This window comes from Labeo rohita, chromosome 6 (assembly GCF_022985175.1).
Source record: "Labeo rohita strain BAU-BD-2019 chromosome 6, IGBB_LRoh.1.0, whole genome shotgun sequence".
Classification (NCBI taxonomy): Eukaryota; Metazoa; Chordata; class Actinopteri; order Cypriniformes; family Cyprinidae; genus Labeo; species Labeo rohita.
Genome location: NC_066874.1, coordinates 30,359,043 through 30,386,369, shown reverse-complemented (window position 1 = coordinate 30,386,369; position 27,327 = coordinate 30,359,043). Strand labels below are relative to the sequence as shown.

At 33.9% G+C, this 27,327-nt stretch overlaps 3 protein-coding genes across 4 annotated transcripts; 1 reads left to right on the top strand and 2 right to left on the bottom strand.

Moving 5' to 3' along the window:
- Positions 1 to 851: 851 nt before the first annotated feature.
- ctsz (cathepsin Z) lies at positions 852 to 7,030 on the bottom strand. The gene is made up of 6 exons (XM_051113337.1): positions 6,746 to 7,030; positions 4,374 to 4,537; positions 2,026 to 2,205; positions 1,789 to 1,939; positions 1,539 to 1,704; positions 852 to 1,461 (listed from the first exon to the last, which is right to left on the bottom strand). The coding sequence occupies exons 1-6, from the start codon at positions 6,862 to 6,864 to the stop codon at positions 1,336 to 1,338; spliced, it is 906 nt and encodes a 301-aa protein (XP_050969294.1). The 5' UTR covers positions 6,865 to 7,030; the 3' UTR covers positions 852 to 1,335.
- A 2,938-nt stretch (positions 7,031 to 9,968) lies between these two features.
- si:dkey-249d8.1 (uncharacterized) lies at positions 9,969 to 13,737 on the top strand. 2 transcript variants are annotated; one of them, XM_051112531.1, is made up of 5 exons: positions 9,969 to 10,106; positions 10,686 to 10,901; positions 11,020 to 11,215; positions 12,103 to 12,355; positions 12,448 to 13,737. In XM_051112531.1, exons 2-5 carry the CDS (start codon positions 10,723 to 10,725, stop codon positions 12,513 to 12,515), a joined length of 696 nt encoding a protein of 231 aa, XP_050968488.1. In that variant the 5' UTR covers positions 9,969 to 10,106; positions 10,686 to 10,722; the 3' UTR covers positions 12,516 to 13,737. The 2 variants fall into 2 exon arrangements, with proteins under 2 accessions (XP_050968488.1, XP_050968487.1); XM_051112530.1 differs by having other exon boundaries at positions 12,103 to 13,737.
- A 790-nt stretch (positions 13,738 to 14,527) lies between these two features.
- Positions 14,528 to 26,819, bottom strand: npepl1 (aminopeptidase like 1). Its single transcript, XM_051112529.1, has 12 exons — positions 26,634 to 26,819; positions 25,848 to 26,033; positions 23,317 to 23,487; positions 23,106 to 23,195; positions 20,399 to 20,480; positions 19,992 to 20,134; positions 19,625 to 19,702; positions 17,438 to 17,538; positions 17,226 to 17,349; positions 16,352 to 16,528; positions 14,969 to 15,079; positions 14,528 to 14,885 (listed from the first exon to the last, which is right to left on the bottom strand). Exons 1-12 carry the CDS (start codon positions 26,781 to 26,783, stop codon positions 14,721 to 14,723), a joined length of 1,578 nt encoding a protein of 525 aa, XP_050968486.1. The 5' UTR covers positions 26,784 to 26,819; the 3' UTR covers positions 14,528 to 14,720.
- Positions 26,820 to 27,327: the final 508 nt, after the last annotated feature.

Genomic DNA, 27,327 nt, shown 5'->3' with positions numbered 1-27,327 from the left:
TTTCTATTTGAATATATTTAAAAATGTAATTTTATTCCTGTGATTTCAAAGCCATTTTTAGCATCATTACTCCAGTCACATGATCCTTCAGAAATCATTCTAATATTCTGATTTGCTGCTCAAAAAACATTTATTATTATTATGTTGAAAACAGCTAAGTAGAAGTTTTTCAGTTTTTTTTGATGAATAGAAAGTTCAGAAGAACAGCATTAATCTAAAACAGAAATCTTTTGTAATATTATAAATGTCTTTATCATCACTTTTGATCAATTTAAAGCATTCCTGGTAAATAAAAGTATTCATTTCTAGAATTTAGAAAATGTGACACTGAAGACTGGAGTAATGATCCTGAAAATTTAGCTTTGATCACAAGAATAAATTACATTTTAAAATATATTCAAATAGAAAGCAGTTATTTTAAATAGTAAAAATATTTTACAATATTAGTGCTTTTGCTGTATTTTGGATAAAATAAATGCAGGCTTGCTGAGCGGACTTCTTTAAAAAAACATTAAAAATCTTGGTAGTGTAAGTGGTATGATATACTGTTGATGTGTTTCTTTCAAGGTGTTAGTCTTTAGTAAATGTAGATGGCAATTTAATTTAATGCAAATGAATATTTTGCATTGAGAGCTTTACATATTTCTTGAAATGATTTCCAAAAATGACTAAGGACAAATGCAACTTGAGGATTTCATCTGATGAGGTCTTTAAATCAAAGATCCACAGCTAGAACTGAATACAAAGACACATTTTAGGATGCTGGTAATTAACTTTGACATACTGTTCCACTCATTTTAAAATAAATTCGAGCATTTGACCAAAAATACCCACAATAAAATGCCACAAAGTAGGACTTGATAAGACTTTTATTGAAGAATGTGATTAAAAACAGTACATTGATTAGACCGATCCATGGCTGCACGTGTTGACATGGTTTGACAGATGCATTAAAAGCAAAAATCAAAAAGAAACAAATGATGTACTTTTGCTTTTAATACAATATTGCAAATCCCAAAACCTTTTCAGCACACAAGGTCATTAGATGACCATTTGGCCCGAGTTCGGTTTATTTGAAACATCCTAAAAAGGCTAAATGTCCTATGTATAAAAAACAATGGTGGACTACTTTTCCCTTTTCGTTCTTTAAGTAGTGTAGAAAATCATCAAAAAGGAGGCCTACAAATGCAGGATTACAATACAAATTACTGATGGAACATTCCTGAGATTAAAAACGATTAAAACCAAACCTCTGCAATTAATCTTAGGTAGCATCAAAAATCATTTTTGGCAAATCTAAGACTGCGTTTTCTCTGTAAAGAGCATCAGAGCCATCTAACGGTAGTTTTTGGGTAGGATGGGGTCTCCATACATGCAGTCATCTTCGATGGCGAGGTTGTACTGGTTCCCAGTGCCGCCCTTGTATGCGCTGGTGACTATTCTGAGCCAGCCTTTTTCTCCCTAAACAAAAGAGGAAAACATACATTCAACACCTTAATTTGTACTCTCGTCTAACTTTTCAGGTTTTTCATGCTTACCCATGGCTCTCCCCAAGAATTACGGACGACCCAGTACTCTACTCCACTCTCGTCAACGCCCCAACCGGCTACAGATACGATGTGGTTTATATAGGGATCCTGTACGTACTCAGTGTACAAACCACCTGTGTACGCATCCAGCTTGTCTGTTGCCATGATGCCACAGCTAAAGGCAAAAGTGTCAGAGTTAAAATCTTGGTTCAACTACAAGACCTGATCTTTCAAATCCATAACCAAGCAGTCTGTACACCTGATGGGTCCTCCACTGTAGATCTCTGCTTTCATTTTGTCCAGGCCGCTGACTGAGCCGTAGTCTCCGACCTTCCAGAGAGTGAAGTTCTTTACTACATTACACACGCCAAAGGTCGTGCAGGTTCCACACTGATTGAAGAAGTTACAGTCTGAAAAAAAACAGAAATACAAACTAATGCAATACAAGTTTCCAGCCACGCAAACTACCAGATGCTCCACCAAACAACTTTCTTACCCTGATCTTTGGCTTGATAGTTGTTGCAGGTTTCATCAGGAATTCCTTTATCGTGTGCATATGCCCAAACACCAGAATGATCTCCACCATGGCAGGAACCTGCGTCGCCACAGTCAATCACGTTCTGGACAGAGAGATAGGCTGATGGCCACGCTGCTTTCCTCTTTATGTTGATACGATCTAAAAGAAAAAAAATAAGTTGCACAGGCTGACGAGAAAAGAGGAACTTTAGCATTTATCATCTTTATCAACAAAATGTCAGTAAAAAGGACATGCTTTATCTTTAGAGAAGTGATTATCAAGGTTAAGCAGTCAAATAAAAAAATTATGTGAGTGGTTTTATTTTTGAATCATTTTTTATTTATGCAATTTTGACATTAAAAGAGTCAGAAATATAATTTTTTTTTTTAAAAAGAGAGAGGAAAAAAAGAGGTTCTTCACCTTCAGTAAACACTGATTATCAATGTCAAGTAGTCAAATAAAAAAAAGTTTGATTTTTCATTTATTTTAATTAGTTATTGCAATGTATTTATTTATTTATTTTTATTGCACTTTTGACATCAAAAGAGTGAAAAAATACATAACTTTTTTTTTAAAATTAAGTGTTAGTAAAAATAAAACAGATGCTTCACCTTCAGAAAATATTAAATATCAAGGTCAAGCAGTCAAATAAAAAATTATGAGAGTGTTTTTATTTTTTAATAATTATTTTTTATTTATGCAATTTTGACATCAAGAGTGTCAAAAATATTTAATGCTTATTAGGAAAACATCAAGAGTGTCAAAGTGTTTTTTTTTTCTTCACCTTCAGAAAATATTGAATATCAAGGTCAAGCAGTCAAAGCAAAAATTATGAGAGTGCATTTATTATTTTTTTATAATTATTTATTTATTTATGCAATTTTGACATCAAGAGTGTCAAAAATATTTAATGCTTATTAGGAAAGAAGAGGTGCTTCACCTTCAGAAAAAATTGATTGATTATCAAGTGGTTAAATAAAAAAAATATATGTTTTATTTAATTAATTTTATTTAGTAATTAAATTATTTATTGCAGTTTTGACATCAAAAGAGTGAAGATATATATAACATTTTTAAAGTGTTTTACTTAATTTTTTAACTTAAGTGGTTTTATTTTTAATTCATTTTATTTAGTTATTGCAATTTATTTATTTATTTTATTGCAATTTTAACATCAAAAGAGTGAAAAAATATAGAATTTTTTAAAATTAAATGTTAGTCAAGAGGCCAAATAAAAAAATAAAACCACTCATATAATTTAATTTAATTTATTTATTTATTTGTATTGCAATTTGACATCAAAAGAGTATATATATATATATATATTTTTTTTTTTTAATTAAGTATTAGTAAAATAAATAAATAAATAAAAAAATTAAAGTCAAATTAAATCAAGTCAAATTAAAAAATATTTGAGTGGCTTTATTCTTATTTAATTTTATTTAGCTATTACACTTTATTTATTTGTTTTTATTGCAATTTTAACATCAAAAGACTGAAAAAAAAAAATGTTTTTATTTTATTTAAAGTTTAAAGTGTTAGTAAAAAAAAGGTGCTTCACCTACTGATTATCAAGGTCAAATTAAAAATTATGCATGTTTCTTAATAGTTTTATTTATTGTGATATATTTTGCAAGACTGGTATAAAAAGAACCAAATAATTATAGATATTTTTACCACAAACTGAATATGATTCTAACAGATTCTCAAAATTATGACACTATCAAATAATTTTAATTGTTAGATACAGTCAACAACGCCCAAAGCAATTAGATGCATTTACTATTTATGGTACTCTAGTTAAAATTGCATGTTATAATACTGTAATAGATCATCAAAGATGCACTTTTATCACACTATTTGTGGAAAGTTTCAACAAAGCTTCAGTAAGAGGAAGTGGCAAGTTCACTGCTATGCTGAAATGGCTAATATCAAACATGTACAAACTTGCAAATCAGGAAAACACCTGCAGATCATATGATAGTCAGGTGGTACATAAAAGTCAAAAGGCATACTTGTCATGACTGCAAAAATGCACATAGCATTTTTAATGATTAAACAAGCTGTTAGTCACAAAAAGCTAAAACAGGGCTGGTGTCTTCAATGTGTCTTCAGTTACTCACTGTCATGTGAATGTCTATGACTATTTTTCCCAACAGAACACAAAAAGATATTTACCAGAATTGTATGGAAAAAACAGCCAGGACATTTTGCTTAATATTTTCTTTTGTGATTCACACACAGACCAAAAAAAAAAAAAAAAGAGAATCAGAAAAAAAAAAAAAAAAAAAAAAAAAACCCTACATTTTAACAATATTTTCCCTCACCTGCCAAAGCACTAGTACTTCCATGCGCCCAGCAGGAGCCGCAGTATTGTGGTATGTGTTGGTTGCGTGTGGTGCTGACGTAGTTGACGCCGTTGATGTTTCTCCAGTCCCACTCTTTGGGGAGCTCTTTTATATTCATAGCTTCATAAGGACGTGGTCCAGTCCTAGAGAACACAAGAAAAAGTTATTCAACCATCTGCGTATACCGCTTGGCCACAAATCTACTTCTCTCCTCACTGACCACAAAAACATGAAAAGGCATTCACAGCAAGCAGCAAGAGGCCATGAAGGAAACTCCAGCAAATAACCCATGCACAGGCCATCTGTTCTTCAGTTAACAACCAAAAACGGGAAATGGGAAACCTTGAGGGCATGACATATATATATTATAGTAAATAAAGCAGGTGTCAAACGGTCTCATGATGGCTACCTTTTCACCACTCTGCTGTATTTTTCCCTTAATAATTTCATGTGCCGAATTGCCATGACGTGAGTCGCCTGCAATACACTGGGCGACAATGGAGCCAAAAAATTAAAATGAGACGACCAAATAACTTGGAAAAATGACTCATGCATTTCAACAGAAATTGAAAGTCAATCTGAGTGCATTGCATTGTTGGATACAGTATGCTGTGCTCAATACTGTGCATTTTGGCAAATCAGTTCAAAACTGAAAATTCACATATTTTTACAACAAAAATACTAAAAGTAGTGTTATTCTGCACATAACCCAATATACACTACCAGTCAAAAGTATCTGAACAGTTAGATTTTTAATGTTTTTTCATTTTGTTTTGTTTTAAAGAAGTCTGTTCTGCTCACCAAGCCTGCGTTGATTTGAAGTACAGCAAAAACTGTAAAATTTTGAAATATTTTTGCTATTTGAAATAACTGTTTTCTATTTGAATATACTTTAAAATGTAATTAATTCCTGTAATTTTCAGTGTCACATGATCCTTCAGAAATCATTGTAATATGCTGATTTACACAAGAAACATTTTTTTTAATTATTATTATCAATATTAAAAATGGTTGAGTCCTTTTTTTAGGATATCTGAAATAAAAAGCTTTTGTAATTTAATGCACTATACCATTCAAAAGCTTGGAGTCAGTATAATTATTATTTTTTTTTTTTTTTATTTTGGGGGGTATAGAATTTAATACTTTACTAGCAAGGATGCTTTAAATTGATAAAATTTTTGTTTAGTTTTGTTTTAAAGAAGTCGGTTCTGCTCACCAAGCCTGCACTGATTTGAAGTACAGCAACAATTTTAAAATATTTTTGCTATTTAAAATAACTGTTTTCTATTTGAATATATTTTAAAATGTAACTAATTCCTGTAATTTTCAGTGTCACATGATCCTTCAGAAATCATTCTAATATGCTGATTTACACAAGAAACATTTTTTTTTAATTATTATTATCAATATTAAAAATGGTTGAGTTCTTTTTTTAGGATATCTGAAATAAAAAGCTTTTGTAATTTAATGCACTATACCATTCAAAAGCTTGGAGTCAGTATAATTATTATTTTTTATTTTATTTTATTTTGGGGGGTATAGAATTTAATACTTTACTAGCAAGGATGCTTTAAATTGATAAAAAAAATGACATGACATAATAATAATAATACATGTTTTTTGAGCAACAAATCAGAAATATTAGACTGATTTCTGAAGGATCGTGTGACTAAGTAATGATGCTGAAAATTTAGAAATTACATTTTAAAATATATTCTAATACGGTTATTTTAAATAGTTTTAATTTTTGCTGTACTTTAAATCAAATAAATGCATGCTTGGTGAGCAGAAGAGACTTCTTTACAAAACATTAAAAATCTTACTGTTCAAAAACTTTAAAGTAAACTTTAAACTTTTAAGCTCAGCTGTGTTAATATCTAACAGACGCCAGAACACAATATTACATGAGCTAACCATTAATAAGTGTCGATTAACAGGAAATATATTAGCATACAGAACAGTAGAGGAAACAACTTCAAAACATTATTTGCATATTTCTCAGCATGGTATTCACATTTATTTTTGCTTATAAACTTACAAACCTAGAAAAGAAAAGAAGGCTTACTTTTATCTCTTTTAGACAATTAAGTAGGTTAAGTAAGATTAAAACCTGCTAGTAAAAACCCAACGTGCCTAACGTTTCCTAGACAGTATTTTTAGCCTTAAAAGTGTGTATTACTCCTCTAACTTGGGAACAAACATCTGATACCCCAAACTGTCTAGTTAGACAGCTCACTTAGATTTGAGACACAGCCCTAGCGTCGCGTTTCAAGCATTACTCAGGAAAAAATATATAAATGTTTATGCACAATTTGAGTTATGAAGTTTAAAAAAAAGATAATTTGACGTACTTAACTCCTTGTAGGTTTCTCTTCGGCTGGGGTTTGTAGCAGGGCTCATTTTCATTAAAAAAACGTCCGGCGAAAACACCGGATAAAGTAAACAGATATAACACCAGCAGGCGAGCCATGTTGAATCTCGGGCGGTCATATGATCATCACACGAGTCTGCACTGCGGTTTTATTCTTTGTGTCTGCATGGAGGCGTGGAGGAAACATCGAAACTAACTCTCTTATTGGACATCTAAGAAAAATATGTTGTGTTTGGACGACGCTTTCTATCCTCAGAATACCCTATGACAGTGTATTATAGGTGAAACCGGGGCTAGTTGTCACACGGAAGTAGTCAAAAACTTACCTACGGAAAGTCCAACTGAATAAATTCTCGTTTTCATAATCATAATGTGTCAGTAAACAGCTCTGAGTAAACAGTAATTTCCCACTGTGACGATTTACCCCATAGAGTGTGACAGCATACTGTCATAAACAGTCAGTGTGTTACAGGGTCTAAAATAATGAGGGCTTGTGGGAAAAATGCCACGAAAATTAACCAAATGCCCCATAAATTCAAGACTAAGAGCCAAGAAAGTGTATTAACCAATATATTACGACTGTCGCGATTAAAATGAAATGTGAAAATGAATGAAAAGTGTAAATTTGCGCTGTTTTGTGCAGCGTTGAGCGTTATAACCAATCAAACGTGTTTGTGTTGAATTTTGGAATGCATTGGCCAATCAGAGGCGCTTAGATTAGCCAGTGCTGTAAACGCCGGAGCTGTTGGCTGCGTCCAAAAGCCTAGTCAGCTGACTTGCTGCCTCGCTGCCTTATCAGGCAGTGACTTCGAAGGCTGTGAAGGCAACTCAGAAAACAGTTTCGGACGGACTTCAGAGGCAGCAGAACGTGACGCCGTTGCTAGGTTACCTAACGGTTAAGTTGTAGATTTTGTAGAAAAACGATTTTATACAGCTATATATAAATGCTTTAATAATACATAAAGACCTCAATGTCATTACCCACCGAAGGTCTGTGCTTTTGTAATAATAAGCTTTTGTAATTTAATGCACTATACCATTCAAAAGCTTGGAGTCAGTATAATTATTATTTTTTATTTTATTTTATTTTGGGGGGTATAGAATTTAATACTTTACTAGCAAGGATGCTTTAAATTGATAAAAAAATGACATGACATAATAATAATACATGTTTTTTTGAGCAACAAATCAGAATATTAGACTGATTTCTGAAGGATCGTGTGACTAAGTAATGATGCTGAAAATTTAGAAATTACATTTTAAAATATATTCTAATACAGTTATTTTAAATAGTAAAAATATTTAAAAATGTTACTATTTTTGCTGTACTTTAAATCAAATAAATGCATGCTTGGTGAGCAGAAGAGACTTCTTTACAAAACATTAAAAATCTTACTGTTCAAAAACTTTAAAGTAAACTTTAAACTTTTAAGCTCAGCTGTGTTAATATCTAACAGACGCCAGAACACAATATTACATGAGCTAACCATAAATAAGTGTCGATTAACAGGAAATACGTTAGACTAAGAGCCAAGAAAATGTATTAAACAATATATTACGATTGTCGCGATTAAAATGAAATGTGAAAATGAATGAAAAGTGTAAATTTGCGCTGTTTTGTGCAGCGTTGAGTGTTATAACCAATCAAACGCGTTTGTGTTGAATTTTGGAATGCATTGGCCAATCAGAGGCGCTTAGATTAGCCAGCGCTGTAAACGCCGGAGCTGTTGGCTGCGTCCGAAAGCCTAGTCAGCTGACTTGCTGCCTCGCTGCCTTATCAGTCAGTGACTTTGAAGGCTGTGAAGGCAACTCAGAAAACAGTTTTGGATGGACTTCAGAGGCAGCAGAACGTGACGCCGTTGCTAGGTTACCTAACGGTTAAGTTGTAGATTTTGTAGAAAAACGATCTTATACAGCTATATATAAATGCTTTAATAATACATAAAGGCCTCAATGTCATTACCCACCGAAGGTCTGTGCGTCGGAGAAGACGACTGGCAGATACTTTTTGCTTAAAAAAATAAATGCACTGCTGCAAGTAATATTGCAGAACGGGTCATTGTTATTAGTGGCTGTTTTGTTATTATTGGTAGTATATTGTAAATATTATTCTTATTTACTACTCATTTGAACCCTTTTAACATTTTATTAAATACTATTATTACAAGCAATATTATTTATTATGCTTTTTACACTATTACGATTCATAAAGTATCTCATCCCACTAAACATTGGACGTCGGATAGACGTGCAGATCATGTCTATATTGGGTCCGTCGGTCAGGGTCACGTCACTACGACGTCACATTGCGCAGTGGGATGGTCAAGATCTCATCTATTATATAAAGTAACAAGTCTAATTTCACCAGAATATCCTTATTTATATAGCCTATATGACGCACACGCACAGGATTGTGGGAAATCGAAGGCAGCGAAGGATACATCTATGCTGCCTTCAAAATTCCATCAGAAGAAGGTACCTCCGGAGACAGGAAGTGAAGCAGAATTAGAATTCGGACGTGCCTTGATGCCTTCCTGCCTTGGAATGCTGCCTCCAAAGGCAGCATTTTAGAGCTTTCGGCGCAGCCGTAGTTGAGTGCGAACGCTCGCGAATTCCCTCATCATGTCAGTGCAGATACGATGTAAACAAAAGATTAATTTCGTAGTTTCAGTGATTATAACGTGAGTTTTTGCATAATTTGCATAATTTGACTAGGCTAACCTCGTGTACTGACATGTTTGTCTGTGAAGCCAGATTGTGAGATGCCCAAAATGTTTTCTATATTGATATTAATAATCATTATTACAATATAAAGAGTAATAATCTACATTTTTGTCATAATATTGCAGCCCTATGAACTCCTGTTTTTTAGATGTGTAAAGTTACTTAGATACAATTTTAAACAATCTATTGCTATTGACAGCAGTTTATAATATTGATTAATGTAATTGGGTAAATTTAAGTATTTGACATTAAAGACAACTTCGTATGGTGAATATAATAATAAGCTGATTATAAAAATTGCCCTTATGAATAAAAAAATCAATTCCAGTGGGCAAATATTGCCCCTTAATGGAAAAGTTAATTTATGACCCTGGTTTAAAATGAACTGGATCTATTTTGGGCAATACTGCAAAAATGCAGTCAGATGACTTCCAGCTCCACCTCTCTGGATTTCTAATGGGGTGGAGGGATTCTAGAATAAAAAGTACAATAAAGACTCACTATTAGGGCTGTACTTCTGCTTTCAATACTATTTACGGATCATAATGTTATATAATACATTTCCCATGATGGGCAAAGTCCATTCTAAATTTTTACGAGGAGACATTTGAGTACAGGTAAGCATATTCTCTGCTATTCTTTTACGTAATTTTATGTATGGATATACACATATACAAATTTATCGGCTGTTACACCAGCTGAAGCACTGTTGTTTTCAGTGAAACAAATGCTGTGTTTTGAGAAGTGGTTCGCTGTCAGCTGAACAAGCTGTTTTAGGGGTTGCATAAGCAGTACTGCACAAAAAAGTAGGCTATGATATATCAGTATGGTAGTTATCAGTATCATGGATATTTTTAAAAAAATGTGGTATTGCCATTTGATACCATAACCGTTTTGTGGTATCACCACAATAATTTTCTGTAAGAGAAACAGGCTAAATAAATAAAAAGTAACAATAGTGGCTCAATGTGCATGATACACTTTATGATATTCATGTTTTCATTAGCTAAATTTAAAATATATTTTTCTAAATGCAGAGTTTTGAGTCAGTTGTTATCAGTGTGTTTGCAGGCATGTTTGTGTCTCCAGTAGCAGTGATAAAGAGCCTGATGTACCTCTTAAATAAACACCATTTAAAGGAAACAGTTTACAATTTAACTTCCTGTATGTTTACTGTATGTTCATATGTCCACAAGTGCTCCAGTTTAACAGCTGCTATCCATGTGATGAGACATGGCAGAACAAAGTCCGGCCAAAAAAGTAAGGAATCAGGTCAAGGGATTCCTTTGCGACGTGAGCCCCATAAAAGACACATATTTTGATGCCGTTCTTCAACATGAAGGTGAATATAGCAAAGTTGTGGTCTTCAGACCACAAGATCACATGCACTTCCACAAGGCTGTAAAGGCCCGGTAAGTCTTCTTTCACAAAAACAAAGACATTTTATTTTTCTAAAGTTTCCAAACCTGTTCATCTCTGTTGCTAGATTTATTGTAAATGTGTGTCTAAACCATTAAATCTTTTGTGCAGGAGCCTAGTTACACTAGAGGATGTGGTTTTACAGCCGTCTAAGGAGCCCAGCAGAAGAATGAACGTCTTCTACACTCACAGCTCCAAAATGTCTTGTGTTCGTGACCTCGGAGAAGCGTTTAACAACAGCTTGTCTGCTGGACCACAAACTGTGCAACTGTCTGAACTCCTTAACATGGATACAAGGCCAAAGAGAGTAGGTAGTTTATAATAAATACTGGTATCACAAACTGCTATGGTTGCAGATTTACAATTTAAACACATTCTTGGAGAACGAAACCTACTACGGGGGAGATGCTTTAAATTGATCAAAAGTTTTCTATTTCAAATATATGCTGTTCTGACATTTCTATTAATCAAAGAAACCTGAAAAATTCTACTCAGCTGTTTTCAACATAATAATAATAATAATAATAATAATAAATGTTTTTTGAGCAGCAAATCAGAATATTAGAATGATTTCTGAACATTTGAAAATATATTCAAATAGAAAACAGTTATTTTAAATAGTAAAAATATTTCTACATTTTACTATTCTTGCTTTACTCTAATCAAATAAATGCAGGCTTGGTGAGCAGAAGAGACTTCTTCAGAAAACATAAAAAAAATCTTACTGTTCAAAAACGTTTGCCTGGTAGTGTAAATAAAATAAAATAAAATAAAATAAAATAAAATAAAATAAAATAAAATAAAATAAAATAAAATAAAATAAAATAAAATAAAATAAAATAAAATAAAATAAAATAAAATAAACAGGGTCCACTAGTCCACAATTATTGTTTTTTTTTTTTTTTACAATTTTATGTATTTTTTATTATTTATTATTATATTATTATATACTTATTTTATAATTTATTTATACTCTACCCTGTATTACAATTTCTCGACAGTTATACCAACTATAATTTTTTTTTTTACTTAATAACTAAAATACATACATAAAATTAGAAATAAGAACAACAATACAGAGGTGTATTCAAACTGGGTTTTTTTTATTTATTTTTAATAACTTTTATAAATAACTAAGCTGAGTGTTAAGTCACTGAGCCATATGCATCTGTTTGTTTTCTGCATACTGCACAGGTGAGCATTAATGCAAAGATTATCCAAGAGGTATGCAAGGGAGACGGCTTTGTATGGGATGGACGGTATCTTCCAAAAACAATATATACTGTAGCAGATACTACGGACTGCATGAGTCTGACGGTCTGGCGTGAGCACAGCATTACTGTGGGTGAATGGTACAACATCACAAATGTCTCTTTGAGAGACTTTGGGGGCAAAACATCCTTATCAACTACCAAAGACACACAGATCATCAGCATCCCATCTCAAGGTACAGTGGCTGCTGTTCAAGTGCCAACAGAAACTATTAAATGTGACATCATTGGTACAAACATTAAAAATCTCTTCATTTGTCCATATAAGCACAAACTGAAGAACGTGACACTGTCAAACCCAACTATATATTGTGTCTCATGCAACACACATTATAAAAGCACCGCCATCATAATGAAGGTAAGTGGTCACCTGGATCTTAAAACAGAAACAGGAAATGTTGTGAAGGCGAAGATCGAAGACGAGGTCATAAGGTCAGTGCTCACAGTCAATCCCAGTACATCACGACAAGACATGATTAAGAGCTTTATTGCTCTGCCACCCATGCAGTTTACAGTTCGCGAGAACGTCATTGTCAAGATAGAAGATGTTCCTTGGAAGACTGAAATCAAAGATGAACACAAGATTAATATTAAAGTGGAACCCGTGGAAGAATCTGCAAAGTTTTACTCACCCCCGGATCATGGCTTTCTGTTCAGTTCGCAAATCAGAAAAAGAAAATCTACTGACTGACTCTGAACTTCCCATTACTGTACATTTCAGCATAAGGACAGTCTAACACAGACAATGTCTGAATAAACGTTATATAATGGCGTTAATTTAAAAAAAGAAAGCAAAAAACTCACACATTTAAATATAACCACTGTTACGTAAAAATAAGACTGTGTTTTTAGTGAGTAATCTGCTTGGTGAAATTGAAAGTATATCTCCGTGTCTGTGACCAATATTTACCGAGCTCTGATGACTGAGGGGTTCGTACTTATGTCATGATTTGGTCAGTTACCCGGATGCGCGGCCATATTGGCGATACTCGGATGTAAACAACAACATTAACTGCATGGTTAATGTACTACTGAACAATTCTACTTCTAATTTATGCTGTCTAAAACACTGAAAAAAACGTGTGGAAGCTGCTAAATCATATAGGGAAGACTTTGTACGCAGGAAAGTGTGCAATATCTTGACAAACTAAACTTAATAGGTAGTAAAGATACATACGAGCAGTATTAATAAAGATTATTTCACCTACCTGACCGGAAATGATAAGAACAAACACAAACGTTGGCAAGATTCTTGCCCTGGAAATCCTGGTTCAGGTTTTTTTGCACTATTTTCCTTGATTTGTTTTAACTTTTGGCAGTCTGTAGTACTCCAAATGTTTTTCCCCATCCAACCGATTTGTACAGCCTAAAAGATGACAATAATTGACCATTTTAAGCAGCAATAATCAGCAAAATATGCAAGTTTTGCTTGATTCAGTGCCATTGTTTACATTCCGTGCCACCAATATGGCTGATTGATGACGCATCTTGAATACACTCTTTTAAAAAGAATAGCTGAACATAAGCTGACAAATAAAATATATTGTTTAAACTGTTACTGCCTTGAGCTCTTATTTTGGTATAAATGTAAGATGCTTAAAAGCACAAACTTGATAAGATTCATAATTGGCTTTAATAAACAGATTATGGACATTGTTAATGTAAAAATATAAATATATATACAGATATATAGATGTATATGTATGTATATATACATACATATAAACATTAAGGCTTCATCTATCTATGAAGCCTTAATGTTTATTGAGAAAAATAAATGGATTAAATATATTATTTTCAAATAATTTCTAATTACACAAAAGTCAGCTACTGTTATTACATGCCATAAGAACGGCTTTAAATGTTAATTTTAACCTAAGTATGTAAGTGAATTGGTGGTGAGAAATTGATTGTGATATTTTTTGTCTTGCCATAAAAATTATCACAGTGATGTCACAATCTGTAGATTTCATGGCAATCCTAATTTGAGTAATTGCAGACATGTAGCAGAGAAAATGTATGTGGACAGACTTTTTCTTCAACCGTTTACTCGGAAAAGATTTTTGTCATTCACATTCCGTATTCTTCATTTGCCACACTTACAAAATTGGCATCAAAAGTGAATATCGTCAGCACACATTTAGTGTCAAAAACATCACTTACACTAACATTGTGATCGTGTCGTCATTTACGTTTGGAATGAAAATCAAATGATTGCATTTTAAACACTTTCTGATTGAAAAAGGAAAAATGTTGAAGACCTTAGCACAGTATTTGCTGATAGTTATTACTCCTGCAACATTCCCTATGGCAACTGTGAGGAGATTCACATGTACATTACGAAACACTGAGACAACATTGAACTTTTATTTAAATTCATAACTGTGTATAATGTCAGCTTTACTGAGAGAGGGTATCAGTACAGGACGGGATAGAGCAAAATGCGTGTGTGTCTAATGGATGCAAGTTTTGTGAAAGAACATGTACAAGGCGTGACTTATATTTAATTGTTTTAAAGATTAAGAACAGTTTGAAATCATCTTAGACGAGCCTCCTCCTCTTGCAGTCCCTCTCCATCTGGTCTTCAGAGGCGTTTTTGGCTGTGGCGGCACCCAGCGGGGACACTGAGTTGAGCAAGGAGTCCTCAGACGCCTGGCCGAACAGAGCCATGAGCATGGCCACTCCGAAACCGGTGGCTCGCTCCCCCTGTTCACAATCCACACTGATGAATTATTAACAGTTCTTGGAGAAATATAGATCATTTCAGTTCATGCTCAGACTATACTCACAGCATGGACTGGTGAGGCGATGTCCACATGTACCCAAATGCCTGGCCAATCAAAACCCAGATGAGAGCCAATGAAGAGGCCAGCACAGGAGCTCTGCGCATTCTCACGGTCCTGCAGACACACAAAATATGAACCAACGTTAAATCAAATGAAATTAAAATTACTATTTTGATTGAAGTTGATTTAAGCTGAATTTTGTCTTAGGTTGTGAAGAACTGAAAATTCAGACAGCAATAAAATAAAATAAAATAAAACAAAATAAGTATGAAAAGTAAAATAAGTAAAACTAAATAAAATTAAATAGTAAAATATAAAGTAAAAAAAGTAAAAAAATAAAAAGTAAAATAAGTAAAACTAAAAATAAAAGGGTAAAATAAAATGAAAAGTAAAATAAAGAAAAATAAAACAAAAAAAAAAAAAAAAAAAAAAAAAGTAAAAAGTAAAATTAAAACTAAATAAAAAAAGGAATCAAAATAACCAGGAAATAAAATAAAACAAGTAAAGCTGGAAAAAAAATTAAAATAAAAAAAAAAAATATTAAAAAAAAAAAAAAGTTAAATAAAAATAAGTAAAAAAAAAAAAACAAAAAAACGAAAAGTTCAATTAAAACTAAATAAAATAAAAAGTAAAAAAGAACAACAAAATTAAGTAAAAAGAAAAAAAAAAAAAAAAATAAAATAAAAGTTCAATAAAACAAATAAAATAAAAAGTAAAAAAAAGAACAATAAAAAGTACACCAAAAACTAAAAACAAATTAAACAAAAGGTAAAAAGTAAATTAACTGAAAATAAAGTATAATGAAGCGATAAGTAAAAAGATAAAAAGTTAAAATAAACCTAAATTAAAATAAAACAAAAATGTAAAAAGTAAAAGTAAAACAATTAAACCTAAAAATAAAAGGTAAAAAAATAAAATAAATAAATAAATCAGAAAATAAAATAAAACTGTAAGCAAAGATTAAATAAAAAAAATATTAAGATTAATCAAATAAAAAGTAGAATAAAACAAAGTAAAAAAGTAGAAACAAATCTTTAAAAAAAAAAAAAAAAAAAAAAAAAAGAAAAGAAAAAGAAAAAAAAAAAAAAAAAAAAAAAACACAAAGCAAAATTAAAAAAAATTAAAAAAAAGATGTAAAAATGTCAAATAAAATAAAAAGCAAAAATAAGCAAAACAAAGGGAAAAAAAATCCCAAATGTTTTAATGGTAAACAATTATTATGCACTGTATTATGCACAATTACAGGAACTTCCATCACTGAGGTGCACATGAAAAAGAAGGGAAAAGAAGGGGAGAAAAAAAAAAAGAAAAAAAAAAAAAAAGAAAACAAAAAAAAGTACACTCTTCATCCCTTTTCACTCCACACCCATCTCTTCATTTCCTTACCGCCACAGAGTTCTTCATGTCTGCCACAGCTGAGGTGAATTCACTAAAGTGAAGCTCGGGGCAGTAAACCAGAGGATGTGCCAGATCTCCGCTGCTGCGGCCCGCTCTCACACAAGCGGCTTCCCACTGCTCATTGTTGGTCATCACAGCAGCGTGATACTTCCCTGTGGAGATTCCCTGTAGCGAAAAAGCAGGATTAAAGCAAACAGTAAACAAGAGATGGGATATTAGAGTAGTATGGGACTGCATATAAAAATATTATCATAATTTAAAATAACGTTATTCATTCCTGTGATTCAAAGCTGAATTTTCAGCATCATTACTCCAGTCTTCAGTGTCACATGATTCCTCAGAAATCATTCTAATACGCTGATTTGCTGCTCAAGAAACATTTATGATGATTATGGTTGAAAAGAGTTGTGCATGTTTGATCAAAGGGATTTTTTTTTGGTCTGCACCAGTGACTAAAATGCATGACAAAAAACAAAGAAGTGATTCAGCGGCCACTCTTCAAAAAAAAAAAAAAAAAAAAAAGCTTCCATCACATGATTATGAACTGTATTTTGCAAACATCCAAAGTGCAACAGCTATAAAGCAGTTTTTATACGTGCTAGCTGATTAACAGAAGTGGTTTAACTTCTGGAAAGTTCTTCCTGATATCATGTGACACCCTGATTTCTCTTTTTACACTTAGCTTGAAAAAAAAATCTGGCCCTATAATCCTGTCTCAAACACTTCATATCAATATACAGGATCTTGTTCTCAATGAAAACCTGTGAAGACTTGTATTCAGAGAAGATAAATGACTGCACTGAAACTGAATATAGAATTATTAGTGCATTCAGAAGATCCTCATGCATCAACACAAACGCACCTGAGCACCAGTCAGCGTGGCCATGTCCAGTATGATGTCCGCAGAGAGATCTTTGCTTGCATATACAACACCATCAGAGAGCACCAGCCTCCCTTCAGCATCCGTGTTGTTGATCTCCACTGTTCTGAGAAACAAAGAAACACACTTCTGTTACAGGCAAACTGCATTGTTGGATAGAATGGAAGATGTTTTCATTGGGTGCCACAACTTACTTTCCGGAGTACAGAGTGTGTATATCATCCGGTCGAGTGGCTATAGGTCCCACTGAGTTCTCAGCCAGGCAGAAAACGGCATGAAGATTGTCCTTAAAGCCCTGAGACAAACAACAGAAGACAACATCAGAGCTTCAAACATGTGGGTCATTCTAGAATTGTGGGTACATCTCATCTCCGTCAAGTATATTTTTAATATCAATAGAAACATCAATAGAAAGCCCCAATGCTTAATTTTCTAGTACACAATTATATTTTTCCCAAACACACTAGGGTCGTAAAAATTCCGTCATAATCTTTTATTACCCGTTATTGTATTTTTCATATTTTAATTAGAACAACACATTTATTTGCTTTTATTTTTATTCATTTTAATTTTTAATCATGAACCTACAGGATGACAGCACAGCGTTTAAAAACAACAAAATACGCTAGGGCTGGGTAAAAAACCCCCCAAAAAAACAAAAAAAAAAAACAAAAAAAAAAACATTTCTTGATTTTAATGGATTCTCATTTTAACGAACCTATATCAATTCTTAAATCCCAATCGATCTTTTGGTCTATACTGTTTTCAGTTGATGAATGAACAGTACATACTGTCTTCCTTCCAATAAACTGCAACAGGCTAGGCTTTGTGTTACTTTTGATATGAAAAAGTCTCAGATTTTAAATTCTGTCCATTTCATTGGGGAATTCAAGCAATAAATACCGTTTTGGCGCTCTTTAATGTGGCGTGATAGATTGTTGTAGCTTCTGTGTACTCGTCTGTGCGTAATCAAACGCATAGGAAAACATTTGTGACGGTTTCATTTTTGTTCTGTGTCCCGTGCTCTACTGCCACAGTGGATCAGTGTTGCCAACTTCTTTCAAGGGAAAGTAGTTAAACCCCACTTGAAAAGTCGTCAAATGTCGCTAGATGATGTCATGCGCTAATTAACACATTCATGACGTCAGCGCGTAGTACTGTCTTGCCTCTCTGGGCTCACATACTGCATTTTAATGCAGCCAAATTCTCAAAAAAATGGTTTTCATTTATATATTTCATAGATATATTGATACATTTTACTGTTTCTGTTGACAGACAGAATACGGAATGACGGAATGAATATGAAATACTGACTGAAACGTGGCCTAATAAGACTACATTACCAGCTCACAAAGACGAAGATATTAATCTACACTAAAATCCATAATCACGACATTCTCTAATGAAATCAAATCCACATTTACACTTGCATGTAAAATAGTTCGAAGTAACAGAATTTCTTTTTTTTTTTTTTTTTTAACTGAAAGCACTTCTCTTGTAGGAAAGCACAATCTCACGCTCATGTGGCAGTACCGGACAGCCTAGGCAACTAAACAAGGTTTGTCCAAGAAGTCGCTAGATTTGTCGCTAGGTGCTTTTTTGGAAAAAGCCGCTAAGGGGGTCTGAAAAGTCGCTAAATCTAGCGGCAAAGTCGCTAAGTTGGCAAAACTGCACTGGAGCGCACTCGCCACCAACTGGTTTTTAGGAGCATTTTGTAATTGACGTGATCTTATTATAATATTACCACCCGTGAATCTGCACATTTCCACCTACGGCGGCACCATTATGCATTTGATTACACAGAGACGAGTACACAGAAGCTACAACGATCTATCACGCCACATTATTTATTACTTGAATTCCCTAATGAAATGGACAGAATTTGAAATGTGAGACTTTGTTTCATATCAAAAGTGTCAATTCATCAAACAACCCTAAAAAATATATATATCATGGTTTTTATGAAATATAAACCAGCACAGCAGTTTTAAAAATGATTATAATAAGCAAATCAGCATATTAGAATGATTTCTAGAGGATTATGTGACACTGAAGACTGAAGTAATGATGTTGAATATTCAGTTTTGCATTACAGGAATGAGTTACAGAAGAGAGTTCTTTTAAATTGTTTTCAACTGTATTTTTAATCTGTACTTGGTGTATTGATGTCACACACTAAAATGTATGCAGTCATGAAATGAGACACTCTCCCATAAACAAAATATTAGATGTTGACTGTGGACGCATATTAATACCAGGTGTAAAGTGCAAGCCATCTTGGCTGCCCACTTGCGATCAGACCACCCGAGACCGGGGTTAGGACCTTTAATGTAGATAAGTTTAGCAACCAGTGATCCGCTAGCTACTAAAATAATCATTACCTGTTTAACTGTAGCTTTAAAAGCTCCTAAAACGGCTGCGGCTCCTCCACAGTCTCTCTTCATTCCTGGCATTGTGGTCTATGAAGGGAAGAAGAATAAATTGTACAAACAAAGACATAGTCTGGTGTTTAACAATGCAGTGTGTCATTTCTGTGCTTCTAGTTGCACCAAAAAGCATTGCAAAATGTATCTTTGGTCTTACAAACACTACTCTGATGCCATTTTTTGTGGAAATAAACCAAAAACTGGAATGTGTTTCATATTAATACCAGAAAAAATAACAAACTTCACCTTTAGGGAAAAATATACTATTATCGAGTGCTCTGCCCTTTTAGTGCACTAGGCTGACAGTAAGTGCAGTATTTACTTTGCCCTTGATGCTGAGACCGCCGGTGTCGTAGACAATGCCTTTGCCCACCCAGGCGATGGTCTGTGTGGCTCCTGAGGGAGTGTGGCTAAGCACAGCCAATGCAGGAGGATGCTGGGCAGCTTTACCAACTCCATAGATGCCTAAAGAGACAGTGATTTTGCACACATGAACACATGCACGGGGTAACGGTTGCTGTAAATCAAAATGCGTTTTCAAGCTTAAAATGACAAGCACGGTTTTTCTTTACATGCCAGAAAAGCTTCATCTGGAAGAAGCATTAAGTCAGCAGTTCTAAAATAACGCATCCATTCACTCATCTTGTGATGAGAATGCAAGCTCATCTTTTTCCATCACAGATCAGTGTGGCAATCTGCTGACTTTTTAGAGAAGAAACTCAAGATTACCTCCAAAGTTCTTCTGTTTCAGTTCTTCTCCTCGAATTATAGTTGGAGTGATGCCCAATTCATTCCCAACTGCCTTGATTTCCTGTGGAAGATTGCATAATTTATCATAAGCACAGTAGGAATTTCAGCATGCATCTCACAGCAGTGGTGTTTGAGTTAAAACTACTAAAAATTGTTTTTGTTAATTGAAATAACTATAAATACTAGATGAAAAACTTGAATGAAAATGAAAAAGGAAAACATTTCTCCACTGACAGATTTTTTTTCTTGTTTTAAGCATAAAAACTGAAATTTGTTCACGTTTTCAAGACTAAATTTTACATTTGCATCTCAAGTAGGGATGTTTAGATATTTATATTGAAATATAGTGAGGAAGACTCAACATATATGCCATAATGTCAAGAATTTAAAGGAGAAGCTCACGTCCAGAACAGAAATTTACAGCTAATGTACTCAGCCCCTTGTCATCCAAGATGTTCATGTCTTTCTTTCTTCAGTTGTAAAGAAATTATGCTTTTTGAGGAAAACATTTCAGGATTTTTCTCCATATAATGGACTGATATGGTGCCCCGAGTTTGAACTTCCAAAATGCAGTTTAAATGCAGCTTCAAACAATCACAAATGCGGTTGTAAATAATCCCAGCCGAGGAAGAAGGGGCACCATATCAGTCCATTATATGGAGAAAAATGCTGTTTTCCTCAAAAAACAATTTCTTTACGACTGAAGACAGACAGACATGAACATCTTGGATGACAAAGGAGCGAGTACATTATTTGTAAATTTTTCTTCTGGAAGTGGATTTCTCCTTTAAGACGTTCTGCTTTCACTTCCGCTCTAGCTTTAATTTCTCCTTACACACACACTCAGTTGGACTGAACCACATCTGTCAGATTGGTTTTAGCATGTTAAGAGTACAAAACCAGTCAATCAACTCATCTAAGTACAAGTACTGGTGTTCCTCAGGGATCTATTTTGGGCCCATTGTTTGCTGCTTTACATATAAATGATCTTCATTTTGCATGTCATGGCACTATTAGACAAATGTTTGTCTATCTGCAATCCATTCACATGGTAATAGTTTCACACAAGCTTTATATTTAATGTATTGGCATGACTAAATAAGAACTGCATGTAACTAAATGTGTGACCCTGGAGCACAAAACCAGTCATAAGCTTTATAAATCATCTGAAAGCTGAATAAACAAGCTTTCCATTGATGTATGGTTTGTTATGATAGGACAATATTTGGCCGAGATACAACTATTTGAATATCTGGAATCTGAGGGTGCAAAGACAAACCTAAATATTGAGAAAATCACCTTTAAAGTTTCCAAATGAAGCTCTTACTAAAGCATATTACTAATCAAAACTCAAGTTATGATATATTTACAGTAAGAATTTTACAAAATATCTTCATGAAACATGATCTTTATTTAATCTCCTAACGATTTTTGGCATAAAAGAAAAATCTACAATTTTGACCCATACAATGTATTTTTTGGCTATTGCTACAAATATACCCCAGCCACTTAAGACTGGTTTTGTGGTCCCATATGTCTAAAACAGTATATGTGATGCAACCTGGGAAACCTGTTGGATATCACGCTGGGACGTTTTCAGGTGATTTGAAAACTAGGTTGAATGTCAATTTTTTTTGGGGTCAAAATTAGGTTTTCATTAAATTATTATTCTATAACATCTCTGAAAATATCTTGCCAAAATTCACTTGTTTAGTGCAGAAAAATAGTGACTTATTGCAGCAAGTAGAAATTACCGCTCTTTATCTTATGTTAAGAACATGCTGCCAAGATGCTTTCTATTAACACCACAAAAACAGTTATCCTATCAAAATAAACCATGTAACATATTTTATAAAAGTGTATCAATGCACATTCCCCGCCAGTCCTGTGTAAATTATGGCATGCAAAGTATTGTTTATTTATTTTTTAATATCATGAAATGGCAGCACGCAAGACAACAACACAGTCTAAAGTAGCTGCTCCGCATTGTGGAAATCATAGGGCCCTACATATACGTCATTAAGGGTACATATATGTTATTAAGGCAATCAGTAAAGACCCATGATGTTTTTGTGTCAAAGACTGCAGGTAGTTTCTCAACATAAATAGTTTGGAACACCAATTGATTTTAAACTCACATTTAAAGCTCAGGCTAAACAGGTTTGTAAGCATGTTAAGTTCATCTCTATCATTTTAGGTTTACTAGAGATTAGAAGCAGCTAAGATGTCTATGCATTATATGGTTGTTTCTCATATGACATACAGTTTAACAACCAGGGCCCAGTTGCATAAAAGGCTTAGACTAGTCAGTCATCTAATTTTTGTCTTTTAAACTGGTCATAATTTTGTACAATTGGGTTACATAAAAACATAAATTAGTCTTAGTCGAATCCACAAAACGGACATGTTTATGCAACTAGCCTCTGTTCTTTAATGAGATCAGTGACTCTAAAACCATTGCCAATATACACCTCAAGTTCTTGATAAAAAACTGGCACACTTTCATCATTGTTCAATATTAAAAAAAGTTGGGAAAATATGATTAAGTATGCAAATGTGTGCCTGATGTAAAAGATCAGTTATGGTTTAACTTACACTAAAATGAAAACTGAATACTGAATACTATAATAATGCATAAATAATATTAAAATAAAAGTATTTCACAGAAACAAGCAGAAATGCTTGCCTCCAGGAAGTCGTCAGTATTCATTTCGCTGCATGGAGTGTCCACAATTCGAGCAGCCAGACGAACTCCATCGGCCGCACTGGCAAGACACTGAAAACAAACACTTGCACATTTAAATGGATGTAATATAATGATGCATAATAATAAAATTCCTAGTAACTAACTTAAATTGAGACTCAATGAAGTAGCTGTAAACACTTTATCACTTTACCTCCAGTGTGGAAACCTCCAGTGGGCCGTTGTCCTGACCCACAGTCAAAAACTCCACAGTGACGTGCTTCTTCTCCGTCCTGCGAGAAGATGCTGAACGGCGGGTGAAGAGCGGGAAAGCTCGGGCAATGGCACACGCTGACGCAAACACATCAGAGCGCTCACACACCATCTAAAAAAAAAAGAGATTAATTAAATTTAATTTATAGATTAAAAAAAATAAATGTAATCAAAATTATATATTAAAACATTTATTTTAAATATATATTTTTATGTATATTTTATCAAAAATGCAGTAAAAACAGTAATATTGTGAAATATTATTACAATTTAAAATCTGTTTTCTATTTTAATATCTTTTAAAATGTAGTTTTTTCATTTGTGGGTGATGCGGAGTTCAGCAGCCAGTCTTAAGTGTCAAATGACCCTACAAAAATCATTTAAATATGTAATTTCATATGAAATATTTACAAATATGTCTTTTAACCCTCTACGGTACGCATTATGATGTCAATGAGGAAAAATTATTTGTGTGTTTTTCCTGCTTAAAATTGGACACTATAACAATATCAATAAACATTTTAATAATTTTTTTATTTATTTATTTTTTAAAAGTTTGTTGCCTCAAGGCAACATTGTACCACAACGGACAAAATTAAACATTTGATATTTTCATGCAGAAAAAAATAATCAATTTATTTAAAACACCAGTTTCTTTAATCAAACATTTGAACAAATAAATTTCACACACTTTTGATGTTTTGCACATCTTATATTTAACAAAAAGTAAGATTTCATACCCACATGTTGCTTTCAGGCAACACTGTACCATTGTGGATCACAAGTATAACCAAACTATCATATCTGTTCTCATACCAAAACATTATAATTAGTGTTGTTTCAAAGTAAAAAAAAAATTAAATTATCATAACCTTATGCTAATATATAACACACACAAGCACATGCATGTAAAATCTCCTTCCTCACTAATGACTCCTCACTGCTTGTGAAAGCTGTGGAAGCACTTCCTCTCAACAGAATATGTGGAGATATTGTATATGAATTACAATTCTTATAAATGCATTACAATACCATGCAAAAATGCAAACCATTTAGACAATTCAGATTTTTTTCTTACAAATATCATATGCATGTATGCTATGCTATATGCCTGGTATGGCCATATGTGATTCCATTACGGTACAATGTTGCCTTGAGGCAACATGCAGTTTTTTGTAATTTCCTATGATATATTTGATGATATATTATGAAAAGTTTTTGAAAATACTTCTTTACTAATCAGTGAAGGTGATTCAGATTTTTTTGTTGCCAATTATATGAATGAAAATTGATGAAAACTGCACCTTTCTCTGGACAAAATATGGAGTCATGTGACATGTCCTGAAAGAGGGAGCAAAATAGAGCCCTATGGGTCATGTGACCACTTTTTTTGCAATTTCATTTGTTAGTAATTAGGTGTGTTCGACTTAACACAGCGCTGCGCAGCTCGATCAAATTCTGACTTGAAGAAGTGCATGCCGGTTAGACATTTTGTCCGACTTGAGGCGGCGCCGAAGCCTCGTGACTGTCACGCGTGGCATCAAAGTACCGCGATAGCGAATCGAGAGCAGCCGACTAACTCAGCCGGCGCAGTTTCTTCAGAGCGGCTGCAGGAGCTCTCTTGACCACATGGCTGTTTCACGATTGGCAGATTTACCGCATGACAACGATCACGTGTGTTTTGGGTTTATTCTAACATCCTCAAGTCCGATAATGCTGACAAATCTGTGTTTTTAGAACAGTAAAAGTGTTTTTACTGTAGTCGCAATGTTATATTGAGTTCGATTTATCATAAAACACTGGTAAAGGCATATATAACCCCACTTTATTAGTATTTAAAATTTAAATAGTATATGTTTATGTTGATCAATTCTTGTTCAGATGGCGTTGTAATAAGCAGTATATGAAACGTGTTTCTGTTGCTCATGAAAATGCTTTTGAAAAGTCTGCGTATTTGATAAATACTGCATTTAATTCACTTCATCTGTGATAGAGCATGCAAACACCGCGAGAGCTTCACTAACGAGAGCAGAAAGTGTCCGACTTGACGCCTCCGTTTTCAACTCCGCCCCCCGACTGCTTTCGGCTACTCTCGTCGTCTGTAGCCGTAGATGAAGTCGAACACACCTTTTGACTTCTTCTTTACTAAGATAGCATTGATTCATTAAATGGGTGGCTCATTTTATTTAAAAAAACAAAAATAGGCTGTGTTGCCTCCATAGAGGGTTAACCAAAAAAGGCTCATGGTGAATATTGTTTCAAAAAATTATAAAATTAACAAATGGTTTTTTGAACAAAAGTGTCATCATATTTATACGAGACAGAAGGGCGTTCACAGATTGTATGCATCATATGGAAGTGATGAGCAATAGAAAAAGGAAATAAAGACTAACCAACTGCTGAAATATTTTCAGGTCTTTTTGGACAAAATTAAAGATGCATATTATAATAACGGTGCGAAACCAAACTGACCACAATGCAGCGGTTGTTGCCTGCCGGCAGGCAGGTTCGAACGAGACGGGTGAGGAAGTGTGCAGATGATGGGCTGTTGTGACGACTGACTCGTGAAGGAAGGGCCGCCACAGCTGCCAGACTCAAATACAGCGGGCAACTATCCGTAGGGTTGGGATTCAGAGAAGCCAATGCCGCCTGCCATATCTGAAAGCACAAACAAGCACACATAAAATTTGCAGTGAAAAATGTAGCATCATGCTCTATTATTTACTAGTGTAACGTTTCCTGAAACCCAATCTACAGTATTGAGAAAAATTTCATCATGCAGATCAAACAAGGTCTATAATAGCAGGAAAGCTACACATCCAGTTCATCAAGTCTACCAGGAAAATTTGCGCTGATGATTTAACAGCAGATTTAACTAAGTGTTTCCTCTAAACTAATCAACATGTGGCTGACAAAGCACTGCAATGATGTACTTCTTCAAAATACGTTAATGAATATCACCTTATAAATAAGGTAACGTTACTGCAATGGTAAAATGCCTAAAATACCATGATATTGCTATGGTAACGTTACTTTTTGTTAGGACTACAAAAAGTGTAATTTTATAGAAATATGTAACAGTCTGTGTAGAATAACACTAATTCATGTCGTCAAATTGATTTTATTATCAGCGAGCGCAGATTAGCGGTCTGTTACACAACACTAGTCAGAAGAGGCAGATTTCTCTCTAACTTTAGCCGGTTAGCTAACGTCCATATGTGTTTACACGCTGAGGGGTTTTTATTTAACATTACGTACCTCTTTGGTGACCACCGGCTGCAGTTTTCCTTTCACATGGGTCCAGTTGATCTGTTGCAAATTGGCGAGCTGGCCGACGATAAGGACCGGGCGGCTCTGCGGCTCCGAGTCCCCGGCTGAAGCCTTGAACTCGAGCAGTACGTTCGCCATCTTCCGCCCGAATGAGAGTCTCTTCAGAACGAAGATGCACTTTGACCTTCCGCTTTTCCTCCTGCCCGTCTCGCGAGCCCTTGTGCTGACCGCGTCATTTAATTATTTTTTTTAAATCAAGACTTTTCGGGTTTTTGACCGAGAGAATGCTTATAAAACGGCAAGACGTATTACTGCACTTACATTACAGAAGTATCTTAGAGCATGACGTTTTATCACATAGCAAGAGGCATAAACATCTTTGCAACTACCACACGTAGTTTAACCCTGTAAAACCTGACCGATGAAATAATACGAAAAATCTTGCAAAAAAAAAAAAACTACAAACTTTGTATGTATGCAAATTGTATAATACCCACTCTCAGAAAAAAAAGGTACAATTCTGTGACCCTAAGGTACAAAAATGACCTTACCTACCCCTAAACAGTACATATTAGTACCTTAACCCTTTAAGTGTCACCCCCAATTTTTTTAAATAGGTATGAAGGTGCACTATCCGAACTTAAATAGTTGTAATTCATGAACACTTTGGAATACAGATCTA

What these genes read in the sequence shown, in the direction of transcription:
- si:dkey-249d8.1 (XM_051112530.1), top strand. Translation starts at nt 10,723, where the DNA reads ATGGCAGAACAAAGTCCGGCCAAAAAAGTAAGGAATCAGGTCAAGGGA. An exon ending in CACAAGGCTGTAAAGGCCCG is followed by an intron (nt 10,902 to 11,019) that starts GTAAGTCTTCTT and finishes TCTTTTGTGCAG; the next exon opens with GAGCCTAGTTACACTAGAGG. An exon ending in TGGATACAAGGCCAAAGAGA is followed by an intron (nt 11,216 to 12,102) that starts GTAGGTAGTTTA and finishes CATACTGCACAG; the next exon opens with GTGAGCATTAATGCAAAGAT.
- ctsz (XM_051113337.1), bottom strand. Translation starts at nt 6,864, where the DNA reads ATGGCTCGCCTGCTGGTGTTATATCTGTTTACTTTATCCGGTGTTTTC. An exon ending in AGAAACCTACAAGGAGTTAA is followed by an intron (nt 4,538 to 6,745) that starts GTACGTCAAATT and finishes TGTGTTCTCTAG; the next exon opens with GACTGGACCACGTCCTTATG. An exon ending in CTATCAAGCCAAAGATCAGG is followed by an intron (nt 1,940 to 2,025) that starts GTAAGAAAGTTG and finishes GTTTTTTTTCAG; the next exon opens with ACTGTAACTTCTTCAATCAG.
- npepl1 (XM_051112529.1), bottom strand. Translation starts at nt 26,783, where the DNA reads ATGGCGAACGTACTGCTCGAGTTCAAGGCTTCAGCCGGGGACTCGGAG. An exon ending in TGGAGGTTTCCACACTGGAG is followed by an intron (nt 23,196 to 23,316) that starts GTAAAGTGATAA and finishes GTTTGTTTTCAG; the next exon opens with TGTCTTGCCAGTGCGGCCGA. An exon ending in GAAACAGAAGAACTTTGGAG is followed by an intron (nt 20,135 to 20,398) that starts GTAATCTTGAGT and finishes CTGTCTCTTTAG; the next exon opens with GCATCTATGGAGTTGGTAAA.